An 18,043-nucleotide genomic window follows, 5' to 3' on the forward strand; every position below is an offset into this window, starting at 1 on the left:
AGTCCAGATAAAGAAGTATATTCAAAATGAAAGAGCATTCAACAGAAAATGACAACTTCTGTATCTTAAGATGTGCATTTCTTATTGTTTTCTTCACTGTTTTTATAATAAAATTGATAGTTTAAAGAAAATTAGAATAAGGTTACATTGAAATGGGTTAATCTACTGGTTTTGTTGATTCCAGAAAATAATGGAATTTGCAGTGGTTTGTTCATGCTGACTATTATGACAGTACATTTGTTAACAGAGAAAATTAATTTCTATCTTATTTTTACAGACGACAACATTAATAGGTCTTCTGAAGACAGCTAGACTGCTGCGTTTGGTGAGGGTAGCACGGAAATTGGACAGATATTCAGAATATGGTGCTGCAGTTCTTATGCTCCTTATGTGCATATTTGCATTAATTGCGCACTGGCTTGCTTGCATTTGGTACGCCATTGGAAACGTAGAAAGACCTTACTTGTCTCAAAAGATTGGCTGGTTGGATTCTTTAGGAGAACAATTAGGAAAGCATTACAATAATAGTGATGCAAGTTCTGGACCATCCATCAAGGACAAATACGTCACTGCACTTTATTTTACCTTCAGCAGTCTAACAAGTGTAGGATTTGGAAATGTGTCTCCAAACACCAACTCAGAGAAGATTTTTTCCATCTGTGTCATGCTGATTGGCTGTAAGTAGTTCTACCATATTCTTTCATTTTTTCTTCATTGTTTAAGCAAATGACTTAACAGTCTAAGCTAATAAGATTACAAGCATGCAGCCAGAAGGGCAGATTCCCAGGGAAAACAATGTTATATGCAAAAATATGTTGTGACTCGTGCAGTCAGGAAGTAAAGTTGCTTGACTACTCCAAATCTGTTATCCAAACTGTCAGAAATTTTGTGTTGTGTATCAGTGTCTGCAGTGTCCTGTAGGGTAGAAAGTCGAGTTTTGAGTGGATTTAGGAAACTGTAGCCCATCATTTTTGGATAATCATAACTAAATTTAATTTGTTGATTTAAACCCCAAACCTATAAATGTATGTGTACCTCCTTAACTCTACCCTTTGTTCAGAACTTGTACATAACCTTAGTTCCTAGTTCTTAGTTCTACCAAAGTCCTTAAAATTAGATAAACCAAATTTAAAATGCTCAGTTCAGGACTACAAGCTCCAAAGATAAATATTACCAACTTGATTATAAATTAATATTTAAGCCTCATCTGCTAACTGAGTTGGAACTGATACAATCAAATCAATAAAAAGGTTCAGGTAAATCAATTTCATGTCTCTGAAAATGTTACTAGTCTCACCTGAGCTCTTTAACATTAAAAGTACATTATAAGAACTGTTGCATCATCTGCAAAACCCAATATGACTTAAGTAAATTTTGTTTCTATTTAATCCAGCATTAATGTATGCTAGCATTTTTGGAAACGTATCTGCAATAATCCAAAGACTCTACTCAGGAACTGCACGGTATCACATGCAGATGCTGCGAGTAAAGGAGTTTATACGCTTTCATCAAATCCCCAACCCTCTGCGGCAGCGACTTGAGGAATATTTCCAGCATGCATGGACATACACCAACGGCATTGACATGAACATGGTATGTTGTTCAGTTTTTCAGGCACGGATGCTGGGGAATAGATAAATGCGTGAGAATTTAGAAACAGATTGTAAGTCTTCATTATTTATGAGCCATAAAAGTACAAGTTTAAGATGGTGGATATATAGCAATTATTGAAAACCAAGCCATTACAAGTTTGGCATCCAAACATTTAACTCCCTAGATTATTACCTATATATAATAAGCTATACCAGAAACCTGAACACTCACTGTGCATAGGAAAGCTTGAGAACTGCCGTTGACTACTATAAGCTTAAGCCAATTAAAAAAAAAAAAAAAAAGTGATGGGTTTCTCATTTCAGGCATAGCTGTTCCAGAGTTTTGTTTGTTCTTTGGCCTGATTTTCCACTTCCAGTATCAAACAAGAGTACCTTTTTTGGTGTCTATAGATTTACTTTTCTATAAAACCTGTGGAGATCAATTCTTTTTTAAAATCCTATCATGTAATCTAGAACAAGTACGTTGAGGGTGGGTGGAAGAGAGGACCAGGCAGGAGGATTAGCTGATCTTTTCAGAGTGAAATATTCTAATCATAACATAATCTGAACAATAGTTCACTTGCATTCGCAACTACATAATTCAGCACTGAAAGTCAACACAGTACTACCAACTGTTTAGCAGTCCACAAAATCTCATTTCTAGGAAATGACAAGGTACAACACTCATAATTTCTGTTTTTAATAAAAAAACTGTAAATGTTTCTTGTATAAAAATATATTCTGTGGCCAGCTAAAAAAGAATAACAATCTGCTAATGAGCAAAAATAAGCATTTATATTTCTGGCTTATTTTCTGGAGACAGAAACATTTTTTCTCAAAAGCTGACATAGGTTTGAAGACACTGAGAGCATTGTATATCTTAAGAATCTGTGAATCTGTGTCTCGAGAGAGATGTTTTCCAGAGCTATTCTGAGTTATAGATTAGAGACTGCAGAGGTCTCCATAAAGCTGGCAAGACAAGAAAATCTATACATTTTTGTAACAATTTAACTAGACATCAACATCAAAATTTGGACATAAATTCAAACATCTTCCATGTGGTATCTATACATATATTTGTGAATGACTGTCAGAGTGGTACACTTTTATGCAGTAAACAGAAACAACGGTCTCAATCAAAAGATTTTATAAAGCTGAATCACTGACAGCTTGACTTTATGGTTACCATTAAGTAAAGCAGATTTTAAAACTAAGACAGCAAATTAAATATACTGGGCTTCACCTGCCACTTCCACGCATCCCCTCCAGAGGGATACTTGTATAAACCTTTGCTGGGGATTACTGCAGTGGAAGGCAACATCAGTAGCTTCATCCTGCATGGCACTGAATGGCCTTAATCCCCCTCTGATGGCAATGAGGTTGTGGGATACTCAGCACTTTGCAGGATCAGGCCCTTAAACTGCAGGTGGGTGGAGCCTAAGCCTAAAGTAACTCACTGAATTATTTCTGAAGATATTACAAAATCATGTACACCTTAACTAATTCATTACCACTAATGGATGTACTAAGAACACCTGTTTCACTTGAAATAACTTGAAGTAACTGAAACTGGATGTTGCCAGGTTAAACTTTGCATAATGCAGGAACTGCTGTACTGGAATTAGTCCTGGACTTGTCATTAATGTGAAATAATAAATAAATGGATTAAACAGCCCATATTCTGCAATATGATTGTGAGGCAGTTTGGAGGCTTTGTTTTAAATAAAATGTGGAAAAAAAAATCAAGCTTAGTACCTTGTTTTGTTATATTTTATTTCTTATTCTGTTCACATTTTTATCCCTCAAATTTTATGGCAGTCGCTTAATTTTCTTAAAAAGGGAGTTTGAATATATTACACTTAGTGCAAGGATAATAAAAGAATTGTGTGATTTACGTTGTACTTATGAAAGATTTATCTCTTTCCTGTCTGCTTCATACCTAAATACATGGAATAACACCACCCACTGGTAAGAGCAGGAGGTATTTATATCAAATTTAATTCCAGTATAAAGTGTGGAGAATATCCATGTTATCTGTCGGGTTTAGAGCTTGTTCAATGCTTTCTAATTTTAATTGTAACTCTTTGCATGATGAAGGGGTAGATAGCAAACAGAAATAATCCAAGTAGAATCAGATGTGGGGCAAAATGGTTACTAAAAATTAGACATTAAAATTGCTAATCTAACCACATTTATTAATTGCTGTTTTACCCCACAACTTAAATCATGCTTCTCTGCCCAAAAAAGGTCATGTGCATATTGGTTTGCATTAGGTAGTTGCTCTGTAGGAATGTCACTCTGACAAAGTTGCCATGCTGATCATTCTGCATTTTCCCTTGCGTGAATGCTCTTGGTTCAAACCATATATGCATGTTAGCACAAGCACCAATGAAGTTTTCTTGGCTGTAAGCCATGTGCATATGAGATGGACTTGCATGTGGTATTAACTTAATTTTGCATGAAATATTTGCATTTACATACCAACAGGCTAATACTGTCCTCAGACAAATACGTTTGACTCCTGCCAATATTTACTGGGAGTTTTTTGCAAATATCTGAAGGCAGAATTTGATCCAATGTGTCTTTCTTTCTAATTTCATGACAGAAAACTGAATAAAATTCAAAACCTCAGTCTTCTTTCTCCTTTGCAATTTGAAATGCATGAAAAATTTACATTTATATATATATATGTACATGCATTGTATACACACACATATATATATAAAAATAATATTAGACATATATTTCAAAAGATGCTTTTAATTATCATCAGTAATATACTTAAGAATTCAGGAACAGTAAAAAAAAAAAAAACAAACAACCAACTTTTAACCTCAGGAATAATACTGTACTGAGACTAAATAAACTTGATTTCCTAAACAAAATCCTACACTTAATATTGTAAACCAGAATTTGGTACTTTACACTCATTTGAAATGGCTGAACTTAAAATTAGCTTTAAAGATCTGCAGGTGAAATATGCTGTGAACATTGTTCATTTGTTCCCTTCTGTTTCATTTCTACATCTCTTTGATTATGTTTCATTGCATAATGTATTTTGGCAAAAACAGTTCCACATAATTACGCATGGACTGGATAAACAGGATTTGGGATTTATTTTAATCTGGATAAAAATATTGAGTCTATAGAATAAGCATAATTTAAATCATATCCCTGTGGTATACACTGGCAAAGTTAAATTACAAATATTTTACAATGTATATTGTTTCATGAAAGGTGTCACCAGTCCCAAAGATTCAGACATTATTTTAATTTTTTAAACTATCCTGTTCTGTTTTTCCTAAACTCTCTTTGCCTTCTTTTCCCCCTTCATTTCAATGTTATCAGTCCAGCGCTGATAATAGCATGTCTGTGATGCTTACCCCACAAAGATGACATATTTAGTGTTTGAGATCCTTTTTTAAGTTATGCATGTGTTTTTTACAATCCCCACCCCCTTCTTTCCATGGATCTTCTGTGCATCTGAACAGCTTTATTGGTTTATTTTGTCTTTTAAAAGAGTTCTAAGAAGTAAATAAGTGGGACAAGCATTGGAAAGTGTTTTTAGTCAAATGTACACGTTAATTAAAATTTTGGATATGGGAAAGATGTGTTTTTATCTTGCATTTTACTCAGTACCATGAAAGGAGAGAGCAAGTCAGAATTTTTATGCATAAATTTATGGAACCTTCTGCAAGTATCGAAGCAAATGGCCGGTTTTACACTTGTGATAAGTTGTCTTGGCTACAGTGATCATGCAAGTACAGCAGAGAACATAGCAATCTTGAAGGTTCAGAGCCAGTAATGCTACTGTATCAAATAAAAGGCAGGTTCACCATTGCTTTGGTAGGGCTTCCTTTGCGAGAAATTAGCCACTGGTCACGGGATGACAGCACTACATTTGTTATTCTTGGTTTTGCCCCCACGATGATCACTTCTCATGACTAAAATGATTCTACCAATGGAACTAGTGCCAGCAATATCTTTGAACCAGAGAATTAGAAATGTAAATTAAAATTTAAAAAAAAAGCAAGGAGAAGTTCCTTATACCATCAGAAGATTAATCCAAATTAGAAGCGTTTGGAGCAAAAACTATTAGTAATCAGTTAAACAGAGGGACTATGTAATCATGGTGGAAAGTGATACTGCTATTTGTCTATATTCACAATGGAAATCATAAGATGTATAAGCCTGTCAGAAAGTAGCTCAGATATGGTTAGCTGTAAAGCTGTTCTTTCATTTTCTGTAACAAGACCACTTAAAAACATGAATGCCTTTGTTTAATCAAGTTACAGAAAATAAGACATCATAGGAAAATAAAAAAAGAAATGTTTCTAGAATGTTAATCTATTTGCAAAGCGATCCTTTACAGTTTCTAACTGCAATGTATTTTGTGGTCTAACATCTCAAAAACAAGAGCAATTAACAGTTTTTCAACTATCATTATATTTTTGGAAAGACATGGATCAGGTCATCTTCCAGCTTCTACAGATATTAAACTTTTCTGTTGATGAAGGGGTCAACAGTCAAAGAAACTGCAATAATTTTCTGTCCTCCTCACCCAGCAATGTATCATTTCTCAGAGATCACCTTTCAGATGTATTCAGAAATTGTAATAAGATTATAGATGAAGAATGATCCACTGCAGTTCCAGTAATTTCAACATAAAAATGTCACATAAATCTGTGTCATGGCAATAATTCTTGATAAGGTTGTTAGACTTCAAATCTCACTGAAAGGTGAGTTAGCTCATCATCACACACTGATTCTCTTCTCTCTCAACTGTTGTAAGGAACTCCTTCATATCCTGGGGAAAAAAATAAAAATTAAATCTGACTTTGCAACATTTTCCTGTATGAAGATGAGGAATCAGCAGAAATAATGCTTATTCTGTGTGGACCCCAGGAGCTGCTGGAATAGAATTATTGCCACGTGTGACCTTGTTCATTCTTTTCTAACAGGTGAAACCTCTTTGAAAGGTTTTGGCCTTCTGCTTATAAAAATAGTTCCTCTGTAATTAACTATCACAGAAATAGTAAAGTCTAAATTCTTTCTAGAAATAGATACTAGGCTGAATTACAGAAATGTTTAGCTTAGATGAAGATGTTATTAAAATCAGATATTTGTGACAGAACTAAATCCCACACTACTCTTTCCGTCAGAGGGAACAGCTACTGGGAGACAGAGATCCTAATACAACATAAGCGCGGTGCAATTTGTGCAACTAAAGAGTCTCAGATTAGTGCTAAAATTATGTGGCAGAAAGATAAAAATTAAAGACATAGGTTATTTCACCAAACATATGAATTAATTTCACTCATTCCTACAGAACAAACAAAGACAAAATGTTAATTTTGAATATAAATTCCCACTAGACTGAACCCTTCAAGGCATGGGGGTGCTCCCTGTAATTAGTTCAAAACTTATTATTTTATAATATATATATTTTTCAAGAACTTTATTCAGCAATGTGAACATATCCTGAGATTACATAGATGAGATCCAAATAAAGACTAAGTATGTGTAGTCTATGACACAAAGTATATTTATTCCCACTTCTTTGTAGCTTTAGCTGCTCAATATTTTTTGCTGGGTTAATTCTTGTGTGGATCAGTTTCTCAAACCATTTCACAAGGAGAGATCAAGACAGGGCAGGAATAAACAGATAATGCAGGAAGGACCAGAATTCCTCTTTCAGTTTATGCCATCTTAAATTGTCAGATGAACCTGAGAGTTTACCTTTATCTTTCCCTCTATAAGCTGGATACTTGCCACTCATAAAAAGTCTGACTGATTCTAGAACAAGAAAACCTTAGTCAAAATGAGTTTCAACACACTCCGAGAAGACCCAAAATACACCAGAGCCCTCTTCTGCTCTCTTCAGCTGCTGCCTGGCATTTAATGTTTGATCCCACTTATATTTCACAGAGCAAATGTATGACAGAGCATTATATGCAGAATTAAAGGAATATCTTTGCCAGACTGCAGGGACTGGAGCTTAGACTAGGAAAGGCTGAGAGAGCTGGGACTGTTCAGCCTGGAGAAGTGAAGGCTCACAGGGAATCTCATCAATGTGAAAAAATACTTGAAGGAAGACTGTAAAAAAGATGGAATCAGGTGCTTTTCAGGGGTGCCCAGTGACAGGACCAGAGACAATGAGCACAAACTGAAACAGGAGGTTCCATTCCAACATCAGGAGACACTTTTTTATGGTGAGGATGACTGAGCACTGGCACAAGCTGCCCAGAGAAGTTTTGGAGTTTCTGTCCTTGGAGATACTCAAAAGCCATCTGGACATCATCCTGGGCTACCAGCTCTAGGCAGCCCTGCTTGAGCAGGGAAGCTGGACAAGATGAACTCCAGAGATGCCTTCCAACCATTCTGTGATTCTGTTGGTGTAGAATGTGATATTTCTACATTTAATGACAATTATTGTCACTAATATCCTGATATCTTTCAGCTTCGATGCTTTCTAAATATTTTTTTTGTGGGATAGATGTTAATACTTGTTCCAGAGTATATAATACTGAGGGCAGAAAATCTAAACATTCTCATCAATCTTATCATGTCTCCAGACAAAAAAAAGTTATCATTGCCCCAAACATTTACTAGTTGTTGGAAGTTAGAGCACATAAATGTCTCCAATTCTGTTGTCACAAAGATGTCTGATGCATGTATGACCGATACTTTGTTGTCATCTTGAAAAAGACAAATTAATGAAGCTGGACTTCCCCTCCACTTATGAAAGACCACATTCTTCAAGACAACATGAATCACGTCCCGCTATCCTCACCAGACTTCAGTCACTCATTCCACATTTATGCTTCACTTCTGTCTGAATGACACTTTCCTCCTCTCTAAGCATGCCAACTGGATAAACCAACATTATTTGATGTGGAATAAGTTTTATTCCAGACAGGAAGAAACAACTGAACAACTTGGACTTGATCAGCTATCAATGGGAGACAACCGGAGTCTATGTCACAGAAGCATCACAATTGCTTTTCCTTTTTTTTTTTTTTTTGGTTTTTTGTTTGTTTTTTGTTTTGGGGAGGGTGCGGACACTGGTTTTATAACTTGTTACATGTGTTTTTTAGAAGATCTGTGTCTTTTGAAATATGCTTGAGTTCTGATTCCAAATATGAGAATCCAAGATTTTTCTCCCCAGAGCCCAGTGGAATCACTGTGGAGGAGATATTGAGTGTAATAGAAACATGTTAGGAAAGACAGAACAATTGAAATCCAAAATTGTACTCAATTGATTTATTAGTTTTGGATTTGTCATTGAAAATAATGCTATTTAAAGAGCAATTCTAGCTTTATCATTTTCAAAAAATTATTTTGAAATTTATTTTCACACTACCTAGCCCTGTATTCATGTAATTTCAATATTATGTTGGGTTTTAGTGGTTTAGAAAAGTGTATGTTAATTTTTTTTCTGTTACATTGGAGTGTGACTTCAATGTGTTTAAAGACTCCAAAAGCTCACAGCAAATGAAAAGAAGTGAAATGCAATATTTAGACTTTTATTATTTTAAGATAATCTCATGACTTTGAAGACTGCATGGATGATTTTCTAATATTTAGAATTGTCAGGACGCATACACGTAATGTATTGATGTTGATTGCCACATTGTAAGAATGTAATTTTCAACACAACTGTTCCTGCTCTACACAGACAAAGGTCTCTGTGAAAACCAGATACTTCCTTATTAACACAAGCTAAAAACTGATGAATAAGAAATATTTTCTCAAAGTAATGAAACCCTGAATATTAGGAAGGTACATGTAAGCTTGGGTTGGCAAGATGTTGTCTGTACTGCACAACATAAAACTTAGTTTGAAAACATCAAATTCTGTATGGTGTCAGCTACTGGACTTGGATTAAATACTTCACTATATACAATGTGTGTGATATGGTAAGCTTCTTTTAGTAACGTAGTATATAGCAATATTTTAACAAATTTATCTTGAATGCAGCTTCTTTCTTGCATTTCTAAACTTGTGTTAGTGGAGTAATCTCCAAAACTTTGTTGGAAAATAATGTTATTTGGGCACTTGTCTTCCTTCTAGACATTTGACAACTGTGGTGTTAAAGAGTGAGTGTTCTTCCTCTCTGATGTATAACAATTTTAGAGTGTAAGCTCCATGGGGCAGGGACTTTTTAATCACAGGCACTTGAACAGAGGCTAGTATCTTTCAGAGCTTATTGGCATATAAATAACTATTAACTAATATGCAAAGATTTTAGAACAGTTTCATGTAAGTATAAACAAATTATCAAAATAATGTTTTCTTTAAAGAAATACCCAAAGTATCTTCAGAAATATAAACCAACACACATGGTCTGCACGGTTTTTGCTTAATGGTAAAGTACAATCCCTTGATAAATGAGATAAGTGGAAGCTGATGTGAAAAATTAATACCATTTACACTAAGGCTGTGCTCCTGTCTTTCTAACAGTTCAAATACCTTTTCCTGTAAGTAACTCTGAATTGAAAATATATTTCCTCTTTTGCATTCTATAAAAAAATGGAGCTCTTTTATATTATAGATAGATACATAGCAAATTAATTCAAAATAGGTCTTTTTTACTCAAGTGACTAGAGAACAATTTCAGCATAAAGACTTGCACTTCTTCTGCACCTTTATCGCTGACCAGATTTATTTGGTTATCAGTATATCAATCTTTTTTCAACACAATTACATTAAAGTAAAAAGAGTAATTGCATACTAAGCTATTTCTAGTGGGGTGATAGATACTGGAAACAGACTGGCACCACAGAAATTTTTCATAAATCATATTTTCTTTTGCTTATTGTTAATGCTGGCTTTTTCTGAGGATGTATAACTTTCATGTGGTGATGCCCTATAGCTCATAAAATTTTTGTACCTATGTGTGTTAAAACATTGTTTGTTATTTCACAGCACTGATTTCCATTAGCAATCATAGAAACATTTCAACTCAGTTAAAGGTACTAATACTTCATTTGTAAATCATAGCCTGGCTTGTGTGGACAGAAGCTTCATATCAGATATGTGTTCATCTTCTCCATTAACAAGGGATTTGAGTTGTGAATATCTTTATGCAATAAGAGTAAGCGCACAGACCTTTATTGTGCTGAAGTAAGAATTAATATAGCAACAAGTGATGCATTTTGTATATATTTTTTTCTGTGCAGAAATATTTACTTGTTTGTAGAAAAACAGTGGAGAGGATAAATATGAATGAATGAATAGGCTGGTCCAATAATGAGAAGACACATCCTGATCACATATTCACAAGACTGGTAGAATCAGTTCCTGTTTTCTTCTTAGAAATATGCAACAGATGTAGGCAGTACCAGGGAAAACACATGACCCAATAACATCACTGAGAGTAGATTTAAAGGATTTAAAGCAGGGGTCCTCAAACTTTTTAAACAGGGGGCCGACACACAGATGAAGTGGCAGGCAGTCATCTGCGGCTGCTTCATTTCCCCCCCCAACCCCTGCCGGGGGTGGGGGTGGGGGGGGTCTATAAATACCAGGGGCCGGATTGAGGACCCTGGGGGGCTGTATCTGGTCCGCGGGCCGTAGTTTGAGGACCCCTGATTTAAAGGGAAGAAAGGGTGGTGCACAATAATATATCACCCATTCCTTAACACAGCAGGCAGAGTCACAAGGTGGGCAGTACTCCCATAGAAGCCAGTAGCAGAAATATTTATAGATTCTAAAAGAATCAGAAATAATATGATCCTAAACAATTTAGAAAAGCTCACACATAATGACCATGTTGTAAGTAGCTCACTTTTCTTCTTCTAAACAAAATTAACATGTTACCATGGTACCCAAGAGGAATCCCATGGTTCTACTTCAGGCAAGCTCCCATTGTTCTGAGTAAGAAATGAGCAAGGACCATAGCAACTAGCCCTGTGGTTTGCTGAACTAATCATCTGCCTATGTAAATCTGCATAACATCATTGTTTCAGTAGCATGTGTTGCTTTTTCTGATAAAAATCTAAGTCCTACACTTATAAAGCAGAATAACATGAAAATCCCATTAAAATGCTGTCTTTTTGAAAAGTATCTGATCTTGTTCAGAAAGCTCTCATTTTACAAATGTCATGGTTATTTCAGCAAAAACTTCTTTTATATTAAATGTGGTACTTTTATGATTGATAAGAAGGAAATAGACATATTAGTCCAAATAGGTGAAACTCGGTCAAGACTCTCCCCTTACCTGCCTTGCTATTTTACTGCAGTATATTCATTCATATACCTTGGTACCATTTCTTGAAATGAAAGAAATCTTAATAATTAATTTTGTAACCACCACATACATTAGTATTCACATTGCATAAGCTTCACAATATAGATTACACTATGCACTTGTTGAATTGCAGTACTCCGACAGCTCTTAAGGCCACCTCTATTTCTATGCCACTTCTTTCTTTCCGTCCAGGAAGAAAACATAAAAATTATATAAAGCAACTTTCATAACATTCACATTAAATCTTTATGCTTGTATTTCCAGGTCTTGAAGGGGTTTCCAGAATGCTTACAAGCTGACATTTGTCTGCACCTCAACCAAAACTTGCTTCAGAATTGCAAAGCTTTCCGGGGGGCCAGCAAAGGCTGTCTTCGAGCTTTGGCTATGAAATTTAAGACAACACATGCACCTCCTGGAGATACTTTAGTGCACTGTGGAGATGTTCTCACTGCTCTTTACTTTGTGTCAAGAGGCTCCATTGAAATCCTTAAGAGTGACATTGTTGTAGCCATTCTTGGTAAGTAGATTACTACAAGGCATGTTAAAAGAGTCATGAGATAAAAAAGAAATATCCATTGTTGTTCCTGGGGAAGGAAATTTGTTAACATTTTGCTGACTGTTATTTAAAAGCAAGAAGAGAAATATTTGTTTAAGGAGCAAAGTCTACATTATTGCAATAATTGATGGGAAACAAAGAACCCATGTCCTTGGATACCTAAAATACAAGAGCAGCAGTGAGTCAGATTTATCCCTAGGAAAGTGGTAAAGCAGATATCCAATTACTCCAGTTCTTATTATGCTGCAAGAACCAAAGTCAAGGACACCCTTTTCTTGAAGAGTGTATGAGGGTATTGAGGCACACAGATGCCCTATATGCTAACCAGAGAAAAACGTATCTACTTTAGGCATTCGAAATGTCTCCCAGAGGTTTTCAGGAATGTCTGCTTCTGCCCACTGAACATATAGAAAAGGAAGGGAATAACAGATTAAACTGATCTAGATTGATATTTAAGTGTAATAACACCAGCGTTTCCTCTGTATTTCTTATAACTTGTTCATGTTTGCATAGTATGTGGAGTTACTTGTTTTCTTTCCCAGTGAACATGGCTCAGAGCAATGTTCAATCCAGCTGGGAGCTCACCTGCAGCTGGTGATGATTCTTCTGTGGAACTAACAAGACTGCATCAGCTACAGCAATTTTTAAAGTAAAATAACTAAAACCCTACCTAAACAAGCTACCGTTTTGTTTCTCCAATTTAATATCAGGTAACAAGAATGCAAAGAATAATTGAATAGATGAGTAAGGATTTTAGTGTATGGAAATGTACACCAGCTGTAACATCATTCATATGTTCTCCTTTATGTTTATGATCCACTGTAGGAACTTACAGCCAGAAAAGTAGCTGGAGCAAAATGTGGACAGATAGCATATGTTGCTATTAATCCACCTGTTACTGATTATTCTGCTAGTCCTTTGCAGGCTGGATACATGAGCAGAGGTACAAAGGTGTGCCTACAGAAATCCTTCCCCAGGTTAAGATGATGTTACCATGATGATTTGTCACCTCTTGCTGTTGCATCTCATCATCTGGGCCAGCTTTAGACTCAAGAAAAGTAGGGACCATGCAAGTATAACACTGAGATTTTTACTTGCCTGTGTGGAGTGTCTTCCCCTGATTATGAACAGTGTGGTTCATCGAGGATTTCATCTCTTACATCAAAAACACAAATTTCTGTAGCACTCACAATCAAGAAAAGCTGACAAATTTATGAACTCATTAATTTCTTCCTGAACCAAAGATGCAGACTGGTCTTTTGCAGCAGAAACCCAGGTATTTGCAGGACGATATCTCTATATTTCTTCCAGCCCGCGGCTCCTCACACCAGGTGCCACAGTCTGGAGTCCTGCTCTTCCAGGGAAAGGTGGTCCAGACAGAGAGAAAGAGACAGTTGGGCACAACTGCTTTGCGGGCCCACATCTGTTGCACAACCCATGAGGCAGGAGCCTGCCTGGTAGCTGGCTCCCGTTAGTGAGTCTGTGGTAGCTTGAAGAATCTGCTAAAAAAGAATAAAGGATGATAGAAATGAAAATTACTCTGCAATTAAATCACACAGACACCTAATAAAGAATATCAATACTTAGCAAAACATTTTTACTTAATTCCTCTTTCTGAAAAACCTACACACAGAGATTGACATAGAAAACACTCAGAGTTTTGTCTCTGGGGTTGAAAAGACTTCAGTCAGATAGATCTACAATGGATGAAGTTTCCACCCTTAGCAAGTATTGCAACTTCATCACAGAAATCAGAGAGTTCTGAGAAATGTTGGTTTTGTCCCCCAGTTTTCCTCAACTCATCAAGCACTGTCTGATGCTTCTGAGTAAGGTCTGATCAGTACTGACCTGACAACAGCAATTCTGGGCCAGATTCTTAGGAAATACAGTGCCTGTGGACCTCATAGAATCTACCACCTCTCTGAGCTTTGCAGGCAAGATACAATAATACTGTAATCGTGTCAACAGTTGTGTTGTGGAGAAGGTATTAATGTGCCTTGAATAGGAGCTCTGCATTCATAAGCATTAAGGCCAGAAGGACTATTAGATTATATGGGGTAACCTCTGTTACATCACTGATGCCTGTTACATTTCATACCTTTAACCATCTGTTGTGCTTAATGAACTGTGTTTGATGAAAGAAAAGGGTTTTGGTCTGAAGACGTAATGAGATGAAGAAGTCATCACTTTTCTTAGCAGTTTATTTCCATAGTTAATGATTTTTATTGTTAAAGATATGTACTTTATTTCCAGTATAAAATTATCTTGCTTCAGTTTCTTTCTATTGATTCTTACTATGCATTCCTTATCATATTCTAGAGGCATTTAGTACCAAGTAATTTTTTCTCTATATAAGGATATATGCAATATGACCTTACCTCTTAATCTTCCCACTGATAAGCTAAACAGACAGTGTTCTTTAGGATTCTCACTGTAAACCAGCCCTTAAATTATTTTTTGCATCTTTTAGTTGTTTGCTTACTCAGTTTTCAGCTTCCTTTTCAGAAAATGGAGAAATCAGAAATACTTGTAGTAACCTAATGCAAAAGCCACAAATGTTTAACAGAGGCAAAATCACCCCTGTATTCTTTTTTACAAGTCTATCGTTTCTCAGTTGCTATGACCACTGTTCTTTTCCACACGTGTTTTCCTAGTTCCCCCACCAAACCCCATTTCACAGCTAAGCCCTGCAGCCCCTGGTTTGGAGCTTATTTTCACCAGTCTCTGGCTGCAGCTGTTCTGCATTTATGAAGGTTAGGTGCAGATTTGGGGAAAACAAGCAATTAAGTAGAGATAACAATTTTATAAAACAGGTACTGCGAATGTGTCAACATTGATGGAAAGAGTTGTAATAGTATCAAAACAGAGGCAGCTATATTTAAACAGCTTCTTCAAAATAAGTTCTGCATCTTGGAAGTTTTGCATTCTCCCTGCAAATATAAAAGCTAAGTAATTTTCTACTAAAATATATTTAAAGTATGTTCTGTTTCTTCATGCAATTCTTACAAAATGAGATTCCAGGCCAGACAGCTCCTGGACTCCAGTGAACAACAAAAATCACACCTTCATGATCATAACAACAGGATTTAAATCAGCAAATGTTTTTTACAAGAAAGGACAAAGGAAACTGCTCTAGTCATGCTGTTTTGATGGAACTGAAGAAAAACTGTGATGGAACTAGATTTTCTGTTCACTTAATTCTGTTTTATGCTTATGTAACTTCATTGGCTTACATAATTTTACTATTAATATTAATAATACTTTTGATTTACAATAACATGTGCAATGGTAATCTGATTGTGAAACTTCATGTAAAATCACATAGTGATATTATACACCATTATCATAAAGAAATATATCATTCAATTCAATGGCTTATGTTTAAAATAATAATATCCATCTATTTTTTTTTTCTGCAGGCAAAAATGATATTTTTGGAGAGATGGTACATCTTTATGCAAAACCAGGGAAGTCAAATGCCGATGTGCGAGCTTTAACTTACTGTGACTTACATAAGATCCAGCGAGAAGATCTACTGGAAGTTTTGGATATGTATCCTGAATTTTCTGATCTCTTTCTCACCAATCTAGAACTGACTTTTAATCTGAGAGATGAAACTGCGAAGGTATGTGCAATAACTGATTCTTTTCCTTACTATTGGGCTGAATCTGAATCCCACAGTAACAAAACTTGAAAATAGCAATCGAAAAAACAAGGTTAGCAAAATTAAAAGCTAAAAGCCTGAGGCTAAATCCTATTTTTAACAAATATACTCACCTGATTGCTCCTACTGAAGTCGGTTTAACTCAGCAGAAGTCAATGAAATTATTCAGATGATGTTAATCTAACAGGATTTGCTTCTATATTTAAATAGTATTAAAGTTTCAGCCAGGGGGATTTCAGATGTTTTGTTAAAGTCATGGAAAATATGTTTTTTTCAGATGACTGTAGCCTGGGTCACCACAAGGGGAACTTTTGATACTGAATTTAATTGTACACCCATAAAATAAAGACAAATCAGCTTATCCAGATTCATTCTGTGTCTAACAATAGAAAATATTTAATTGTCTTTCAAACACGAATTGCTAATTCTCTTATTTTGTACCCTACCTTGGAGGAGACTAAAAGCATACAAGGGACTTCTCAAATGTCATTCAGTCTTCAGATTTGCAGGGATTTCTTGGTCTCTTTTTCCCCCAGCAACTGTCCTAAGTGTCCCCTTTTGCACACATTGCATCTTCAGGAAATCAGAAAAATTACCAGCGTTTCCTTATTTCAGACTGCCCGGGTCTGTCTGAGTTGGAAAAGAAAGGGGAGGTTCAGCCAGAAGGGGAGAGGGGAAAGGCTATTGCCCAGCTGGTGCTACTGGGGTTAACGCTGTCCCTGGAAAGCTGCGGCGTACACCAGCACTAGCCATCAGACATGGACTGCACTGCCCACAGAATGACTAGTTTACATTTCATTATTTCTGAGATAGTGCTGTTCTGTGGGTTCTGTCTAAACTTTTAAGAAAAAATGGAGGTTCCGTGAGAAGGCACTAGCATAATTCGCCCTTCTGAGAAACAAGGAGACAAAGAAAATTAAGTTTGGGGCTGTAAATCATAGGGACATCTTTGCTAATCACATGTGGATCTTTAATTTAACAAATTAAAACAAATATAAATTCTGACAAGACATGTCACTTCCTTTTATACTGAGCTTTTTTTTTAATAAAAGAGCATTCTGAAAATAAAAGACCAATTACATTCCTTACTTTGAAAGTCATTCTTTTGTATTTATTGAAAAGGTCATCATTATTAATTGCATGTGAAATACAAAACAGTGACTTTATAGTCTAGTGATAAATTTAAAACTGAAAGTCCACATATTTGAAAAAATCCTTGAGGTTAAATTCACATTAATGATTTTAGTCTGAGCAGTTATTTCCTGCAATTATATTATCATCAATGTTTTATCATTATTTTTTCCTTACATCTGAGAAAATTGAAACAAATATCCATCTTCTGTGTGGTGGCGTAGAATACACAAAGCAAGTCCTCACTGTTCATGTTCCTTAGAAATTTTTCAGTTGTTACTTGTTACTGCTGTACCAGCCACTAAGAAAAAATCACTAGACTTCCCAGAGACAGGGAAGGGAGGATAGGCTCTCCCATGCCTCTGAGCTTACAAAATCAGTTTTCTCTAGCAATTCCACTTGCTTTCCACTGTCTATTGCACTCCAGAAAATCATCCCCTAAAAGAAGTGATGAGCACATTCTGATCTTCAAAACATCACTCAGATCCACATTTCTTATCTGAATATGTGCTTCTGCCTCCACTTCTGCTCCTGTCCTCCTATTAATGTAAAAGTGCCTCTATCCTCCTGCAGTTGCTTTACCAGTGAGCCACCACTGAAGCACCTTAGCCACCAGGTTTACAATGAAGGGAATAGAGAAAACGTAAACACTTCCTCCTTCTTTCCCTCTGCCCTTCTCCCACATGCAAAACTGCTTACTTGAGTGGTATGGGAAACCTCACTAGCACAGGGAAGGGAAGTAGGTTGAAGCCAGTGCCATGGGTATGTACACCAAGAGCATAACTGGTTTTATATCTGCTTATTTGTAAATTTCTCAGTTTTAAATTAGTAGAAAGACAAGTTAAATG

At 35.9% G+C, this 18,043-nt stretch overlaps 1 protein-coding gene across 1 annotated transcript in view; it reads left to right on the plus strand.

The window, feature by feature from the left end:
* Window positions 1–18,043, plus strand: part of KCNH7 (potassium voltage-gated channel subfamily H member 7) — a 236,453-nt gene that overhangs the window by 191,273 nt on the left and 27,137 nt on the right. Inside the window, exons 8-11 of the mRNA XM_056350514.1 lie at window positions 278–677; window positions 1,394–1,593; window positions 12,109–12,361; window positions 15,820–16,025. Coding sequence (XP_056206489.1) covers window positions 278–677; window positions 1,394–1,593; window positions 12,109–12,361; window positions 15,820–16,025 — 1,059 coding nt within the window. The remainder of the gene's footprint in view (window positions 1–277; window positions 678–1,393; window positions 1,594–12,108; window positions 12,362–15,819; window positions 16,026–18,043) is intronic.

This window comes from Falco biarmicus, chromosome 8, assembly GCF_023638135.1.
Source record: "Falco biarmicus isolate bFalBia1 chromosome 8, bFalBia1.pri, whole genome shotgun sequence".
Lineage (NCBI taxonomy): Eukaryota > Metazoa > Chordata > Aves > Falconiformes > Falconidae > Falco > Falco biarmicus.